Source organism: Schistocerca serialis, chromosome 5 (genome assembly GCF_023864345.2).
Source record: "Schistocerca serialis cubense isolate TAMUIC-IGC-003099 chromosome 5, iqSchSeri2.2, whole genome shotgun sequence".
Lineage (NCBI taxonomy): Eukaryota > Metazoa > Arthropoda > Insecta > Orthoptera > Acrididae > Schistocerca > Schistocerca serialis.
Window position 1 is genome coordinate 129,275,201 of NC_064642.1, and position 20,039 is coordinate 129,295,239.

General features: G+C 37.1%; 1 protein-coding gene across 1 annotated transcript in view; it reads right to left on the minus strand.

The window, feature by feature from the left end:
- The window catches only part of LOC126481485 (CAAX prenyl protease 2), a 71,338-nt gene that overhangs the window by 15,179 nt on the left and 36,120 nt on the right, over positions 1-20,039 (minus strand). The window contains exon 5 of the mRNA XM_050105266.1: positions 2,647-2,715. Within this exon, the coding sequence (XP_049961223.1) occupies positions 2,647-2,715 (69 nt within the window). The remainder of the gene's footprint in view (positions 1-2,646; positions 2,716-20,039) is intronic.

Here is a 20,039-nt window from a genome sequence, read left to right on the forward strand (position 1 = left end):
AATTTTAGATGGAGGCGACGATCTTCACGACAGCGCTGCTCAACAATAGAGGTACGTGACTGTGCTCACTACTTTCCTTTGGTGGCCACTAAGATTAATTTCGATGTGTTTTTGCCGAGACATTCAGAACCTGCAATCTTCCTTTTCGTATAAAAATAGGAGTCCGATCAAAAAAGAAATATTCTTAAATTTAAATAATTGCAATTCTTTTTCCCAGGCCACGGGGAATGATAGAAAGTACATGCCTCTACCCTGATTGTACGTTCGCAATCTCTGAGTGTGTTATGACGTAATTATTTTACACACAAAAAAAAAAAGATAGATCTTTCTCATCAGATTGCAACCACTTGTACGCAAATGTACGTACCCTCTGAATGTGTCTAGTCAGTCGTGCGCATTGTGCTAAAGCTTTTCTGTTAATATTCTGTGGATTGCATCTCCGCAATTAATTTTTGTTTATGCTGCAAATCGCACTTCACGCGAAGTATTTATTACGCAAGTTTCAGGCTCCATTTAATGTCAAAAAAATTTCGAAGTACGGCTGACTAAGCAAACCACTACAATAACTTCATATCTCTACAAATCAGTGAAAGAAAAAATCAATGAAAAGTGTAAATGAAGATCACAAAAGAATGTGGTCTCGATAAATATAAGAGACAGAATCATCAAGATGACAATGGCAACGAAAAGCAGTGAAATAGCAAACTAATAAAAGTATGAGACTGTGAATAGCTCGTACCGGGTCAGAACAGCAACAGTATAGTGAATTAAAAAGAGCAACAACAAACAGGGGTGAATCCTAATGTAAACAGTACACATACTAGGTAATAGATATGGACTTAAGTTTCATGTGATTGTTTTGGAGGAAATTTCTTGTAAGAGCTTGGAAACGTTAACAAATGTCAAGTGCACAGAGGCTGCTAAATGCTATATTGGCTGAAAATGCACAAAAAGATTGGTATATGCAACACATAATTATACATTCTTGCTTCTTTCCAGGGAAAGAAATGGTTATCAGATATTCTCCTGTTGGCTACCAGTGATGTTTGTGACAAACATCATGTGCCTCCATAATAGTGGAAGATGAATAACTAATTTCACTACAGTTTACACTTCAAAAAATTTACAATGGTTTCATATACAGATTTGACACTATGATGCATTTGCTGTAGCACTGTCGTGATGTAAGATAGTCACTACTGTACTTTCAAACTCTCACATAGCTGTGTGAAAAGTTAACAGTTATCACAGAGAGCAACAAAATACTTAATATACATGTGATGCACCAGTGCAGTTACTGCTTGAGCATATTCAAGAATATCATAAAAAGAAATATTATTTAAATGGAAGTTGAGAGAAAATCTGGAATAAAATAACATAATAAAATGCAATATCTTTGATCAATAAACACTACAAACAATGAATATTACACAATTACACATTGCCATGAAACTGAAAACCAGAAACTAACAGTCAAACTGTGTTATCTAAAGATGCTTCAGAGATTTATTTAAATGTTAATTTTTAAAAATTGCTGTTAACCATACAATAATTACTGTTCATGTAAATTTATGAAGATGGTCATATTAGTCATGAAAAATTTGGACTGGTCAATCTTCAAAGAAATATGCTGAATACCTTAGATAACATTTGCACTTAACATAATTTCAAGATCGGCCACTAAAATTATTCTGGGTATGTGACCACATGTAAAATTCTCCAATCTTTCAGCCATGGTTGCAAATGGCCTTTCTCAGGTTGCTTTAACTACTGAATGAAAGAAGTTTCTTATACACTGGCAGAAGGGGCTGTAAACATAATCTGATAGGATATTGAGGATGAGGAGGAAGGATGTTAGATGTCCTTTATTGGCATTTGCATTACTCCTTTTCATTGGCAGAAATAGATGTTCTTGATTGGTGTTTGTTTTATTGCTTTCCCCTGGTGAAAACAGAGGAATTATGAACAAGTAGCAGTTATGACATAGTGCTCTCTGCTTGCTGCCTAGTGCCGGCCGTGGGTGTGCCAGTACTCTGCGTACCTGCAGCTGCTGGGGCCTACCGCACACCTGTGTGTGCTGCTCTGCATAAGCTGCTGTTCTGTAGCACTGTTACTGAAAGCAGCCGAGATGCCGAAAGTCTGTACCTGTTTACTCTATTTCAGAAGATTATTTTTAATGGGGACAGTAGGGAACTCTATAACGAATGGGGCAGTGAAATGTGCTCTCCTACTGCATGTAAATGTGGCTTCAACTACAACTACTATACATGTTAATTATAAGGCTGTCTGTCGGAAGGCATTAAACAGACAGGGCATTTCAATATTTCCACTTATCTTCCAGTCTCCAGTTGTAGAGGTTGAAAACATGCCATAATATTTTGCATATTTGAACTGACTTGTGGGCTAGTATAAGACTGATGAATAGAGGTCCATCATCTTTACACAGTTTTACAATTTTTTTTGCTACTATTCTAGGTTTTCTTCATTAAGCTCTTAATGCAACACACACAAAATATGCATTGTTTGGAGGAAAGACAAAGCTGTAACTAAATGTGACATATAAATCAGTGATCACTGTTGTGCACAAACTTACATTTTGTTGTTTACACTGTTAAATGTGTGTGTAGAAACAGAGAAGTTACTTACAAGAAATCATCAATGCGTGGCGAAAATCCAAACCAGTCTTCATTCTCTCCACCATATGGTGAAAGTGGGCTGGAAATAATTAGCAAAAACCAGTAAAGTCATCAGTCTAATCTAAATGCACCAACAGTATCTAGGGGAAAAAAAGAATAGGAACGGTACCTGCCCCCCCCCCCCCCCCCTCTCTCTCTCTCTCTCTCTCTCTCTCTCTCTCTCTCTCTCTCTCTGTTTTCGAATGTACCACATCTAAAAACATCACTGTCATTCTGCATACTTTTTTTTTTAAACTGTTTAACTACATCATGTATCCTCACTCAGTACAATAACTTATTTACACCCATGAGTGTACAATGCATTTCAATGTCTCGTCACTCTCAAAACAATAGTCCTAAAAATTTTCATTTAGCAATTTTAAATGGTAAAAATCAAATGGTTCTATATGTCTGGGTTGTACAGCTGATGCAACAAAATCTGTCACATGCAATATTTACAATTTTATCTTTGGCTTTCACAAAAATATGTCATGTAATCTTGTACTGTCACACCAAAGAATATCAAATAATTCTTGTGGTCAATAAACTTATAAATTATGTCTGTGAGTGTGAGGTGGACCAAACAAACAAACACACACACACACACACACACACACACACACACACACACACACACCTCTACATTTCTCATTTCTAGAGCAATTCTTCCATATACAGTCTCTTGACCTTGTGTTCAAAGATGCAACTGAAGATCCAAATTTGTTAAAATATCTTTCATTCCAATGTTTAAGAGTGCAAGAGTGCAAAATTGAATCAAAATTTTGCATATCCACTGTGCCCAAGCTTCTGAGTAACCCAGGTTTTCAGTAATTGAAATCATACCTCTTAGACATCAAAAGGCAAAGATCATTTGTTATTTCCTGGCAATGATCATAAATAGTGCCACTGATGCCCTGATTATTTTTGTGAATGAATGTATTATGAGGACAGCAATTGAAAAGACTTCAAAAATTTATGATTTTTACTGTCCAGGTTTGTAGTTACGACATGTCACAACCAGTGCTGCACAAGGGGTGGCTTAGTAAAAAAGCCAAGTAAAGAGATGCATAAGCACTGCTTCATTAGTTCGAAAGAGAAACTCTGTACGACTAAAATTCATTTATAAATATTATATTTTTGACAATGTATTCTTTTTTTATTTACATGTGAAGCTCTTGCTGTTTACAAAAATCTTTGCTGAATAATGGCTGCCGGCCGATGTGGCCGAGCAGTTCTAGGCGCTACAGTTTGGAACCGCGTGACCGCTACGGTCGCAGGTTCGAATCCTGCCTCGGGCATGGGTGTGTGTGATGTCCTTAGGTTAGTTAGGTTTAAGTAGTTCTAAGTTCTAGGGGACTGATGGCCTTAGAAGTTGAGTCCCATAGTGCTCAGAGCCATTAGAACCATTTGAATAATGGCTGAAACTAGTTGCAAATTAAAGAATAAATTAAACAGCAAATTACACTGTTACATTCAACATGTTGAAGCGGCTTTTCTAGCAGCCATTGAGAGAACAGAATGCAACCAACTGCAGATTGTGGTGCACGTTGGAACAAATGATGCCTGTCACCTGGGCTCCGAGGTCATACTTGGATTATTCTGGCAACTGGCAGAGAAGGTTGTGAAGACCAGCCTTGCACATGGAGTTTCATGGAAGCTCACAATTTGCAGCATTGTGCTCAAAACTGACTGCGGCTTCTTTGTTCTGAGTTGAGCAGAAGGACTAAACCAGAGACTTCGAAGGTTCTGTGATAAGCTAGGCCTCAACTTTCTGGAGTTGCACCATAGGGGTTGAAAACTGTATGGTGCCCTAAAATGGGTCAAGTGTGCACTACACATCAGAGGTTGCTAACCAGGTAGCTGACTGTGTGTAGGATGCACAAAATGTTTTTTTTTTTTTTTTTTTTACCCAGAAGTATCATAGTAAGATCAAAAGAAATGATTCCCACACATGAGAGTCTTTACAATCCTAATGGTTAACTGCCGAAGCATTTATAGCGAAGTGCCAGAGTTCGATGTGGTCTTGAAAAGCAGTTAAGTTCACCTAATACCAGGTCATCAGACCATGGTGTCCCAGTCTCTTTTTCTAATTTCCCACTGACCAACTTTCCAAGCAAATATCTTTTGTCTGAATGTTTTTCTATCTGTAATGTCTCCCTGAGTTATACTGGCTACTTTAAGATCCTTCTTAATTGTATCAATCCATTTTATTGGCTGTTTTGGCCTTACTTCTGTTTTCGTAGAATTCTACTATTTGTTTTGTCAACCTAGTGGGTGCCATTCTTTTAATGTGCCCATACAGTTTAAGTCTTCGTTTTCTCATGCCATCATGTATGTCTGCGTATTCTTCTATTTCCTTATTACTTCTCAGCCTACGAGTTTCTCCATTAGTAATATTGGAGCCTAATATTTTTCTAATCTTTCTTTCTTTCGAATTTCTTCGATATCCCTCTTTCTATTTAAAATTAAAGTTTCTGCTCCATAAAGACATTTGGATTTGATTACAGTGCTGTAATGCCTAAGCTTCTATTCGGTGTATAGTCAACAATTCTTTTAAACTTTAGTTGCTCCTGCCCCGTGCTGGAAGTTTCAAGTTCCTCATTGAGATATGACACTACTTCTGTGTGTATATACGGTAAACTAGATAAAAAATCAGTAGTGTCATATCTCAATGAGTAACTTGAAACTTCCAGCACAGGGCAGGAGCAACTCAAGTTTAAGAGAATAGTTGACCATACACTAAATAGATAAGAACCCAGCAGAACAGTCACAATGGGAGGGACCCCCTATGGTACACAGTCACTGTAAAGAAACTTCTAAAGAAAGACTACTGCAAAATAAATCATAGGACTATAGACAGAAAGATGATGAATGAAACAATTTTGGCTGTCAAGAGACCAATGCTTGAAGCATGACTACTGTACCACAGTACTGTCAAAAAAAAAAGGGCTGTTACTGGCACCGAAGTTAGTGTCCAGTGCCTAGCAAATGTGACAGGATCTAAAACTGAGGGTAGCATAGCAAAAGCTGAAATGCTTAACTCAGTATTCGAATGTTCCTTTACAAAGGAAAACACAGGAATTGCTCAAATTTAATCTTTATGCCACTGAAAAAATGAGTGAAATAAGCATGTGTCAGTGACATTAAGAAACAGATGAAATGATTGAAATTGAACAGAGCTCCAGGGTCCAATCGAGGCCTTTCAGATTCTACACTGAATTTGCAGCTGAGTTAGTTCCTCTGTTAACTATAATCAACCGTAGATCCTTCGAACAAAAAACTATGCCCAATAGTTGGAAGAAAGCACATGTCACACCCATCTACAAGAAGGGTAGTGGAAGTGATCCACGTAACTACCGTTCAATATCCTTGACATCAATTTGTTGCAGAACCTTAGAACATGTTCCAAGCTCAAACATAATGAGGTATCTTTAGCAGAATGACCTCCTCCATGCCAACTAACATGGATTGTGAAGACATCAATCATGTGAAACACAATTCACACTTTTCTCACACAACATACTGAAAGCCATGGATCAAGACAGTTAGAAAGATGCAGTATTTCTTGATTTCCAAAAAGCATGTGACTCAGTACCACAACCAAACTTATAGTCAAAAGTACTAGCATAAGGGGTATCAACTGAAATTTGTGACTAGATTGAGGACTTTTTGGTAGGGAGGATGCAGCATATTGAAGAGGCATTGTCAGAATCATCTTGTGGTATTGCAGTTCTTCTTATTATGTCCGAGCTTGTGTAGCAGACTAGCTACCAACATAAATACCCAATAGCATCATGTAAGGTATGTAAACATCCACTCTTTAGTCAATTAGGCTATAACTATAATTTTAGACATAACGTTATAACAACACACAGTGCATCAGGTTGTTAATAAATATCTCAACCGTGAACTATGAACAAATGATGTATAATATTTTACAACAATTATTCATTCACAATTTTAAATATTATGTACCAAAAGGTTCACTAAATGTTAATACATAACAACAATTTTACAGTAATAAAATAAAAACCCACTGAAGATAGCATAAAAGTGCTGAAAGTGGTCTGGGTAAAACAAAACTGGAAAGGTGTCTTGCAGAAGGCGGAATTCCTCATCCTATTGTTATATACAGGTGTAGCTATAACTTTGGGTGTGCCTCAGGGAAATGTGTTGGGACCCTCGTTGTTCATGTTGTATATTAATGACCTTGCAGGCAATATTAACAGTAAACTCTAACTTCTTGCAGATGACGCAGTTCTCTATAATTAAGTGCTGTCTGAAGGAAGCTGTATAAACATTCAGCGAGATCAAATGTAAAATCGTTCCTTTAAAAAAGGTTTCTATTGACTATAAAAACCTGGGTGTAATGTTTGTAGCGATATGAAATGGAATGATCACACAGGCTCTGTCGTGGGTAAAGCAGATGTACACTTCAGTTTAGTGGTAGAATACTGGAGAAGTGCGACAGTCTGCAAAGGAAAGTGCTTACAAATCACTCGTGTGACTCTTGTAGAATATTGCTCAAATGAGTGGGATCCGTACCAAATAGGATTAATAGGGGATATTGAATGTATAAAGAGAAGGGTAGCATGAATGGTTACAGGTTTGTCTGACTTGGTGGAGAGTGTCACAGAAATTCTGAAGAGACTGAACTGGCAGACTCCTGAAGATACAGAAACTGTCCCAAGAAAATCTACAAAGTTTCACGAACCAGCTTTAAATAACGACTCTAGAAATACACTACAGATCCCTACATATTGCTCATATAAGAATTGTGAGGACAAGATCAGAATAATTACAGCATGCAGAGAGGCAGTCAAACAATAAACATGAATGGACCTGGAAGAAATCTTAATCAGTGGTACAGTGGGACATATCCTCTGCCATGCACTTCATGGTGGTTTGCAGAGTGTAGATGTAGATGTCACACACACACACACACACACACACACACACACACACACACACACACTCTTCCTTCTTTCTACTCTAGGTATGAGGTGGTCAACAGTTTTAAAAAGAATACTGTTTCTCATCTCAAAGCTGTATGTTCTTTATTTTGAGTATTTATAAATACATCACATCATCTAAGAGTGTGTGTGTGCATGTGGGGCGAAGTTTATAGACATGCAACTTTACAAATATTAAAAGAGACAGATGTGGAGAAAATTGCTAAAAATGTTATCACACAGTGGGGAGTAAAACTACAAAATGACACTCACCCACTCGCACTGACCCACACAATCACTTTATCTTACATGCCATAAGACATTGGACAAAGGGCGAAAAGTGCTACACCTGGGATTATGACATCATTCCATCTCACTTCAACGCACCTCTGACCCTATCAGATTTCTTTCAACTTTGGTGCATTCAATGACCCAGATAAGAGATGGAAAAATACCAATTTGCAGATGTGCATTACAGCTGTGAAGAAAGTTACATGTCTGGGAAGTTTGGAATTTGTGCAAAATTTACATGCCTATGTCACAATCTAAATGTCTGTATTTCTGGTTCTAATTCAGTTACAGTAATGAAAATGGTACCATTGGAAAGCTAACGAAAAGACCTTTATGTTGATACTCCACATGACAGGTTTCTGAGAATTTTCATACTAAAGGTCATTGACCTTGAACTTTGACCTTGAATATCTCAAAACACCCCATCTTCAATTTTTTTGAAAAAAAGTGTATTTAATCGCTCCAGTATGTTACTATAGATATGGTAAATATCAAGATGGCACACCAAAGACTTCATGTACAAAAAATTATTTTGTCAACTTAAGTACATCATCAACATGCAGTAAGCAGCTCTGTATCCAGTTTCAACTAGTCACCATTAGTCCACTGATCTCTACATATTACGCAAATTTTGTTTCGTATGTTTTATGGCTGTGGCTCGTTTAACAAAGTGCAGTGTATATGTGTCGTAAGGTAATATTTAGTAAAAAATGGATTTCAAGGCAAAATTTTATTGTTGCGCAATCCATTTGGGGAAGAAGGTCATGCAAGAGTGCAGAAGAATTTAAGGAATGTTCAGGAGTGGATGATAAACAAATATCCTAATGTATTGTTATGTGGGAAAATTTGCAGTAAATGTAGAAAAAAAAAATCACAAAGCCCAACAATCACTGCAGCTGTTGCCTCAGTTGTGCCAGGTACTTCCAGAGTAGCATCTGATCTGGCACTCGATGCTTTAAATAGTAGCCTTCAGTATTTAGGCGAATCTCCTGTGAAGGAAAAGAGGCTTCAGATTGAGAAAAAGTACCCAAAGCAAAAACTGAAAGAAATAGCCTCTGTGTTGGAGCATACTTATGTGGCACAACCAGAAAAAGAAGAGAGCTGAAAGATGAGTTTCACAATTCAGACCTATGTGCGACAAAACACAAATTCTAACTATACTTTCAAAGAGTTGGAATATAAGGAAAACTATGAAAGAATTTTCTGCTTCAGATTACATGGCACGGAGAGCAAAACAGTTAGTAGCAGAACATGGTATATTAGTGACACCAAATCCAACCACTAACAAAGAGTGAAGAATACACATTACCATCATACAAGCACTGTGTAGCATTCATTAAATGTAATCCTGCACTGCCAGTATGTTTCTTAGGTTCATGTCCCTATTGTCCCGGCGTGACAAGACTAATTGATTATCTGTATGGTCTCTTTTGGTAAGAACTGCATTTACGAGATTGCATGTAATTGTTGGTTAACTACAGGCAGGAAGTTCTAGAGGCTATAACAAAGTTAACAGATGATTTCATTGAGGTGTTTGCATTGGGGTTACAACAGCCCCTACGGCACTCATTTATCTCCCAGCAGCAGTCACATTTCTGTAAAATCACTAAAGAAGGTCTCAAAGTAAACGAGTTTCTTGTTCTTTGTGACTTTGCAGAAAATTACTCTTTCACCACTCAGGATAAGGTACACGGATTCCACTGGAATAATTCACAGGCTACAGTTCACCCATTTGTAGCTTACTATAGAGACTCGAGCATTAATGAAATACGACATGTATCATATGTGGAAATATCTGACTGCCTTCAGCATGATATGGTGTGTGTTTATCCTTTCCAGACAAATTTCATCAGTTTCATAAAATGTCAGTTTCACAAGCCAAAGCACATTTATTACTTTTCAGATTGATGCGCTACCCAATACAAAATCAGAAAGAACTTTATGAATCTGTCTTACCATCAAGAAGATTTTGATGTTACAGCGGAATGGCATTTTTTTTTTGCTACAATGCATGGTAAAGGACCTCGTGATGGGGTAGCAGGGACTGTAAAGAGATTAGCAAGACTTGCCAGCCTCAAGTGACCTTACGAAAATCATATTTTGACATAATGACAGTTGTTTGAGTGGTGCAAGGAAAATATTCCTTCATGCGTCTTCCATTATACATTGGTTTCCCATCATGCTGAAGATAAGGCCAAGCTGAAACAACATTTCAAAAATACAAGGACGATTCCAGGTACCCGTAAGCTTCATTGTGTAATACCTGTTTACAAAGGTTTAGTAAAGACAAAGACATATTCTGCTTCTTTAGTGAGTAGAGAAGAGCCAGTAATTGCTATGGTGAATGAAATGCTGTTAACAAATATACATGGATTTGTTGCCTGTATGTGTGACAGTCATTGGTGGGTTGCATATGTCTTACTAACATGTGAAGAAACAGATGAAGTAAAGGTCAACTTCTCGCATTCACATGGACCATCTCCGTCATTTGAGTTTCCTGTCAAACCAGACACTTGTGTCATCAGAAAATGTGACATTATCACAAGAGTGGATCCAGTGACACCAACTGGAAGGACATACAATCTCCCTGCATCAGATCTGGTGAACATTAACAATTTAGTTGGAGAATTGTGAGAAGAGATCTAATAACTTTTCATTGCCTTTTCATTACAACTGTAATGTAAATAATGTAATGTAAATAATGTAATGTAAATAATTCATAACACCACTATAATAATGTAAACCATATTTTTATACAATATTACTTGTGGATTGTACTTATCATAATTTTTGTTTCATATATGTGTGTTACCTTCATTTCGGTAGTGTATTGAAGCAGACAAAATAATTTTTTGTGGATAATGCCTTTGGTGTGCCATCTTGATATTTATCATATTTACTTTTCAAAAAAATTGAAGATGGGGTGTTTTGAGATATTCAAGGTCAAAGTCCAAGGTCAAGGACCTTCAGTATGAAAATTCTCAGAAGCTTGCCATACAGCATATCAATGTAAAGCATATCAATGTAAAGGTCTATTCATTAGCTTTCCAATGGTACCATTTTCATTACTGTAACTGAATTAGAACCAGAATTACAGTCACTTATGTTGTGACAAATGCATGTAAATTGCATTTTTTTGTTAGTCAAGGTGATACACAAGTCTTCAAAATCAACTGAGCAGAAAGTGAAGAGGGAGTATATGTACAATAAAATGTGTTCAGGAATTTCTAACATGACTATTGCTGATGTTAACAGTTTGCCCTGAAGATGACTGTTATTTCATATTGAAAGTCTTCCTACAATAGGTTGCATCAGAAAGAAATAGTAAAATAAAGGACACGGTTCCCTGGAATGTTGGTACGGAAATGATTGTTACAGAATGTTTCGGAAATTGGTAATCCAACAAACAATGGAGGATTTCTAATAATCTAGTTCTTGCTCCAAAACAGATAATGTTTTGCACACAATATTAAATGAAATAGTGTTTCACAGGAAGAGAACTGGAAGTAAACAAAAAAATTCTGGTGGAAGGAACTGATTTAACTGACTTGCAGAGCAAATAGTATACAAAATAGAGAACAAGGCTGTAAGTCTCTTTAGACTGGCAAAACTAGAACTATAGTACTTGAGAAATTGATTTGTTTCCATGAACATTGGTCCTGTTGTTAGGTTGTGTACACTGAACAGTAAATACATACAGCAGGTTGTGTAACAGGAATGATGAAAAGAATTATGAAATTTTTTCGAACTGAATGCCACTACAATTGGCCTGTAACTGGCGAAACTTACACTAAGGTGACAAAAATCATGAGATACCTCCAAATATAGTGTTGGATCTCCTTTTGCCTGGTGTAGTGCAGTGACTCGATGTGGCATGGACTCAACAAGTTGTTGGAAGCGCCTACAGAAATATTGAGTCATGCTGCCTCTATAGCTGTCCATAATTGTGAAAGTGTTGCCAGTCAGGATTTTATGTGTGAACTAACTTGTCAATTATATCAATTATATCCGATGAATGTTCAATAGCATTCATGTCAGGCAATCTGGATGGCCAAATCAAATCATCCAGAATATTCTGCAAATCAATCGTAAACAGTTGTGGATCAATGACACGCCGAATTGTCATCCATAAAAATTCTGTCATTGTTTGGGAATATGAAGTACATGAATGGCTGCAAATGGTCTTCAAGTAGCTGAATATAACAATTTCCAGTCAATGATCAGCTCAGTTGGACAAGAGGACCAAGTCCATTCCACGTAAACACAGCCCACACCTGTGCGGAGCCATCATCAGCTTGCACTTTGCCTTGATGACAACTTGGTTGCATGGCTTCTTCACATTTGTGCCAAACTCAAACCCTACAATTGGCTCTTACCAACTGAAACCGGAACTCGTCTGGCCAGGCCACAGTTTTCCAGTCATCTAGGATCCAGCCTCTGTGATTGCGAGCCCAGGAGAGGTGCTGCAGGCAATGTCGTGCTGCTAGCAAAGGTACTCGCATCAGTCATCTGTTGCTATATCTCAATAAAGTCAAATTTAACCACACTGTCCTAATGGATACATTCATCATATGTCCAATATTGATTTCTGCATTTATTTCAAATGGTGTAGCTTGTATGTTAGCACTGACAACTAGGCAAACGCTGTTGCTCTCAGTCATTAATTGACGGCTGTTGGCCACTGCATTGTCCATGGTGAAGGGTAGCGCATAAAAATATGGTATTCTTGGCACACACTTGACACTTTGGATCTTGGTATGTTGAATTCCGCAACAATTTCCGAAACGGTATGTCCCATTCATCTTGCTCCAAACACCCCTCCATATCCAAAGTCTGTTAATTCCTGCTGTGTGGCCATAATCACAATGGAAATCTGAGTACAGTTGACAGCTCCGCCAGTGCACTGCCCTTTTATACCTTGTGTATGCTATACTACTGCCATCTGCGTATGTGCATATTGCTATCCCATGACTTATGTCACCTCAGTATACGCTATTGTAGGGAGAGCCACCTGTGAAACAACACTTACTGTGTACCAGTTGTCATGTAAACAGTGATCAGCCCTCTACATTGGTATGACTACTATCAAGTTATCAGTTAGGATAAATGGACACAGACAGGGGGTGTGTATATAGCAACACATGGTATCTTGTTGCAGAGCATGTTCTACATCATGACAGTCATGACTTCAGTGCGTTTCACTGCTAATGCTGCCTGAATTCTTCCCTCAGACACAACATTCTCAGAACTCAGCCAAGTGCAAACTGGCAGTACAACATGTCCATGGTTCTCACAGCCCACATGGCCTTAATTTACGTTAATTATTTTTTTTTTTTTTTTAAGATTAGATGGGTAGATCACATAACTAATGAGGAGGTATTGAATAGAATTGGGGAGAAAAGAAATTTGTGGCACAACTTGATTAGAAGAAGTGATCGGTTGGTAGGACATATTCTGAGGCATTAAGGGATCACCAATTTAGTATTGGAGGGTAAAAATCATAGAGGGACACCAAGAGATGAATACACTAAACAGATTCAGAAGGATGTAGGTGCTGGGAGATGAAGAAGCTTGCACAGGATAGAGTAGCATGGAGAGCTGCAACAAACCAGTCTCTGGACTGAAGACCACAACAACAATAATTTTTTTTTTTAATTTCCTCAGTTTCAGCATTTCTTCTCAGAAACTATTCCTTTCTTCATTAACTTTTCATTTTCTATATCTTTTATTTTCTCAACTGTCTATTTTTCCCCACCATCCACCTCTGTCAAATATAATGTGCTCATCTTTCTGCTCTTGTTAACTCTTGCACTACATTTTGTCAATAATCTCTATCTTTCTTATTACCTTATCTCCCACATTTAAGCTCTCAGGTTTTCAAATCTTATTCGGTGCAGTCCCCCTCAGTCTTTCCTTCTAATCCCATCTGCTAAGTCTCTCCCGATTCACGATTTTGGGCATCTTTTCCAAACTCTCCCCACTTCCTGAACCTCACCAGTTCTTTTCTTTCATCCCTCTCCCTTCACCTTCAACCTTTCTGCCAGAAGAAGGCGCCACTGGTACTGAAAGCTTGCATATTTCTTTAACCTTTTTATGCATTTTCTCCTGCCACCACTATGTAAACATTTTTTTTATCTATACGATCATATTATATTAAAATTAATTTCAATTTTGACACCTGAAATGAAGCTGTACCTTTGTGATACTTCTTCAATAGCAGATGAAATAGCTCTGTGTCAAATGAACCATTCAATACTATTTACATTCTGATGTTGTTTCTTTGAAATTTGCTTATCTTATATTCTAAAAGGGAACCTTCGGGATTATTATGCTGTTTGGTCAACTGTATACAATATTTCATTTATATTTTTATATTTCCAGTTATGTGCTTGGAATATATTTTTTCACTTTAACTCTATCTCTGACAATGTTAATTAGCCTATAAAATCAGATTTGTTCTTTTTGCTAGATACTGACAAATAATCTTACTTTTGGCAATACAAAAGTAATTAAAAATCTGCTATAGAAATTACATTTAAGATTAGATAATATTCATTCTCTAGAAAATATGTTTGCGTTTGAACATCATCTCCTAAATAAACTTATCACGATCTCATCTTTCATACTCTTCGTCCTGAGAAAAAGGAGTATCTTTGTTAACTTAGAAATAACTAGTCTTAGAGATTGTATGAGGGGGTGGAGGAGACTGGACATGGTGACAAGTCTGGGTCTTGCCTCCTCGTTTAACTATGTGACATGCATTTTTAAAAGCTAAGAGACATCTAGAATACACTAGCATATTTTTATGGATCTTAATACTTTGAAGAATATTATGAAGCAGGTTTGTACTGAACATACAGCTGTATCTTGTTTGAATTTAATGTAGATTTGATCCATCAATGTACAGCTTTTCCTCCATGATAGTTGTTGCTAAAACTGAAACTGGTTGAGAATAATGGTATATTAAGTACAGCTGATGGCTCAAAACGCTATTCTTCATAAAATGAAATGTTTGAGTTGTTGCTAATAATACTGTGTTGTGGCTTTAATTGTACAACTATAACTTAAACCTTAGCTAGTGTGGATTAAGCTTGAAAGTTCATAAAAAGAAAGAAATATTCTTGGAGTTACTTGCATGATATAATTTCTGCACTTACAAGGGGACTTTCCAGTCTTGGAAATTCAGTTCGGGATGAGACTTCGCAGGCTGGTAGTATACCTCAAGGGGTGTCCAATCATAGAAGTCTTAAAGCACACTATCCAGAAAATTCCGAGAAAAAAGGCTCTAAAATTTTTAGCATAGCTCATATGCACCTCATATATGGTTGAAGTAGCATTCCCGCATACAGGTGAAATAGCTGTCAGTAACATGCTAGAATGTCATAAGGCTGATCTGGAACTTTATTTTATTTTGTTTTCTTAATTGTTTTAAAAATTATAACAACTTTTAAACACATTTAACAACCTAAGGTATTATAATTAAACAATAAATAATTTTATTTTGTTTATGAAATGGCTGTCACATGTGACTTACATGCATCAATACTTTCATTTAAAACACTGAATAATTTCAAATGCATTTTTAATGGAAGTAAAGTATTAATTACTGTCATTACAATGTTATTACAAAATTAGGTGATATTATAAGCTGTGGAAAGGTTATAAATATTCTTTTAAATTCGAGGAAACGGTGTCTTCATTGAAAAGTGGAGTATAGCTGTTGCCTACTGTATATACACACACGCAGACAGTCAGGAAGTACTGAACTAATCAAGCAACGGGCCTGATCTGCTACGATGCCAGCTCATTCCTGTCTTTCGCAGAGATTGTAGAATTCTGTACTTTTAAATGTTACTGGAATTTTCACAATACTGTGAATTAAAAATGTTTGTCAATGAAGACATCACGAAAGTAACAGAAGCTGTAGATTCATTATACAGTGAAGTGTCAAAGGTTATGTTAAAAGACGCAGTTGTTCATTACGAAAGCTTGCTTGCTGCAAATAATTTGATTGCATTGGAATCTTCAATGACAATTTCTCATGAAGCATTCTTGCTGGGTGACGAAATTTACAGACGTACTATGGACATGGTGGCTGAAATAATACTGTGAAGATGAACTTTTCCAAAAGTTTGAAGACCACAGCTCACCAGATGAATATGAACCAGAAGAGAAATAGACGGTCTTTCTTTGGATTACAAATTAATGTTGTTAATATCGCAAATGCTCACCCCCATGTGGAAACTAAAAACATTACAAAAAGAATGATGCAGCCGATTAAGAAAGAAGGAATATTTATCCCAAAGGGAAGAAGAAATAAAAAAAGGAGGCAATCAATTTGATAAGTATGCAGCAATCAGTTCCTGGATGTGTGATCATTTTGTTGAAGCTGACAGAATTATGCGCAAGTGACTTACATGCAGTTTACAACAGTGGGCTTTAGCAGCAGCACAACAGTTTACACATTTTGAATTCAAGACTTCTGACAGGTGGGTTCATAGATTGAAAATAAGCACTGAATTCATCAGTGAAAAGTGACAAAATTTGTTTCAAGAAAAGAAACAGCGATGATCGAAGAAACCTTGGCTGCTGCAGCCACTTTTCGAACCCACACATTAAAATTGATACTGAATTTCTACATCTGCGTGATTACTCTGCTATTCACAATAAAGTGCCTGGCAGAGGGTTCAAGCTGTCTCTCTTCTGTTCCACTCTCGAACGGCGTGCAGCAAAAATGAGCACTTAAATTTTTCTGCGGGATCCCTGATTTCTCTTATTTTATCATGATGATCATTTTTCACTATGTAGGTGGGTGTCAACAGAATGTTTTAGCATTCAGAGGATAAAACTGGTGATTGAAATTTCATGAGAAGATCCTGTCGCAACGAAAAATGCCTTTGTTTTAATGATTGCCATTCCAGTTCACGTATCATGTCCGTGCCACTATCTCCCCTATTTCACAATAATACAAAACAAGTTGCCCTTCTTTGAACTTTTTCGATGTCATCCGTCATTCCCACCTGATGTGGATCCCACACCACACAGCAATACTCCAGAATAGGGCAGACAAGCATGGTGTAAGCAGTCTCTTTACTAGACCTGTTGCACCTTCTAAGTGTTCTTCCAATAAATCATAGTCTTTGGTTTGCTCTACCCACAACATTACCTATGTGATTGTTCCAATTTAGGGTATTTGTAATTGTAATCCCCAAGCATTTAGTTGAATTTACAGCCTTAAGATTTGTGTGAGTTATCGCGTAATTGAAATTTAGTGGCTTTCTTTTAGTACTCATGTGAATAACTTCACACTTTTCTTTATTCAGGGTCAATTGCCACTTTCCGCACCATACAGATATCACGTCTAAATCATTTTGTAATTCGTTTTGGTCATCTGATGACCTTACAATACAGTAAATGACAGCATCATCTGGAAACAAACTAAGATGGCTACTGAGATTTTCTCCTCTGTCATTAACATAGATCAGGAACAATAGAGGGCCTATAACACTTCCTTGGAGAATGTCAGATATTACTTCTGTTTTACTCAAAGATTTTCCATCTATTACTACAAACTGTGACCTTTCTGACAGAAAATCATGAATCCAGCCGCACAACTGAGGCGATATTCCATTGGCATGCAGTTTGGTTAGAAGATGCTTGTGAGGAACGGTGTCAAAAGCCTTCTGGAAATCTAAAAATATGGAATCAATTTGACTTCCCCTGTCAGTAGCACTTATTACTTCATGAGTATAAAGAGCTAGTTGTGTTTCGCAAAAATGATATTTAATGAATCTGTGTTGACTATGTGCCAATAAATCGTTTTCTTCAAGGTACTTCAGCACTTCATAATGTTCGAATACAGTATATGTTCCAAAACCCTAGTGCAAATTGACATTAGTGATATAGGCCTGTAGACTGATGACCTTAGCTGTTGAGTCCCATAGTGCTCAGAGCCATTTGAACCATTTGATATAGGCCTGTAATTCAGCAGATTACTCCTACTTCCCTTTTTGGTTATTGGTGTGACTTGAGCAATTTTCCAGTCTTTAGGTACGGATCTTTCTGTGAGTGAGCGGTTGTATATAACTGCTAAATATGGAGCTATTGTATCAGCCTACTCTGAGAGGAACCTGACTGGTATACAATCTGGACTGGAAGCCTTGCCTTTATTAAGTGATTTAAGCTGCTTCTATGTTTCTCATCTTGGCAGTTGTTCTTGATTGGAATTCAGGAATATTTACTTCATCTTCTTTGGTGAAGGAGTTTTTGAAAACCGTGTTTAATAACTCTGCTTTATTTGCACTGTCATCAGTGACTTCACCATTGTTATTGCGCAGTAAAGGTATTAATTGCATCTTGCCACTGGTGTGCTTTATGTATGACCAGAATCTCTGGGTTTTCTGCCGGATTTCGAGACAGAGTTTCATTGCGGAAATTATTGAAAACATCTCACATTGAAGTACACGGTATATTTCAAAATTCTGCAAAAATTTGCCAGTCCTAGGATTTTATGTTCTTTTGTATATGGCATGCTCTTTTCACTGCTTCTGCAACAGTGATCTGATGATCTGACCTGTTTTGTGTACCATGGGGGATAAGTACCATCACTTATTAATTTATGTGGTATGTGTGTCTCAATTGCTGTCGATACTATCGCTTTGAAATCATTCCACAACTTTTCTACGCTTACGTGATCAGATCGGAAGTAGGGCAGACTGGGTCTTAAAATGGTGTTAAGAGCATTTTTAACAGCTTTTTTAAATAGCTATACTTTGCGTTTCTTTTTTATGATTGAAGGTGTTATGGTATTCAGCCCAGCAGCTACTGCCTTGTGGTCGCTAATCCCTGTATTCGTCATGATACTCACTATTTGTCCAGGATTATTTGTTGCTAAGAGGTCAAGTATGCTTTCGCAACCATTTACACTTCGAGTGGGCTCATGAATTAATTGTTCAAAATAACTTTCTGAGAAAGCATTCAGTACAATTTTGGATGACGTTTTAGGTCTGCTGCCAACTTTGAACATATAATTTTTCCAGCATATTGAGGGTAGATTCAAGTCACCACCAACAATAATTGTATGAGTAGGTGTACTTGGCTTATTAGCAACAGGAATTCGAAGTGCTCTCTCACTAACAGTCTAAACGACACTGAGCTTCACTAATCAAAACACACAAAAGCCTGTATCATACGAGGGTTGATATAAGGGTTGATAACAACGGTGGTACTGTACACTACACTGTTATTAAAATAAAAGCTTGTGCCTAGTAAGTACTCGAACATGGAAGAAATTACAAAAATAATCTAGTAACTACACAGGTATCTGTAAGTAAGTCACTTCTCTTGGAAGCTTGTAAAAATATTTAACAAACAAACGATGTATTCGTCTTATTAGCAGCAGGAGGTGCTCTGTCTCTGACAATCTATATGACTCTGAGCTGTACTAAAAAAAAAAAAAAAAAGGATCGTTAACAATGGTGGTACTGTAAGCTACACTGTTATTAAAATAAAAGCTTTGCCTAGTAAGCACTCGAACACAAAAGATATATATATATATATATATATATATATATATATATATATATATATATATATAAAAAAAACAAAGATGAGGTGACTTACCGAACAAAAGCGCTGGCAGGTCGATAGACACACAAACAAACACAAACATACACACAAAATTCAAGCTTTCGCAACAAACTGTTGCCTCATCAGGAAAGAGGGAAGGAGAGGGGAAGACGAAAGGAAGTGGGTTTTAAGGGAGAGGGTAAGGAGTCATTCCAATCCCGGGAGCGGAAAGACTTACCTTAGGGGGAAAAAGGACAGGTATACACTCGCACACACGCACATATCCATCCACACATACACTGTTGTACTCCAACTGATGCTGACATCCTGGAAAGAAAAAACAACCAAAACTAAAGTATTTTGTCAGAGAATCGTAAAAATAGGGAGCAAATGAATTTTTAATGCCCTGCAATGAGTACCTGTCTGGTCAGCATTGATAACAAAATCTTATATATATATATATATATATAAGATTTTGTTATCAATGCTGACCAGACTATATATATATAAGATTTTGTTATCAATGCTGACCAGACAGGTACTCATTGCAGGG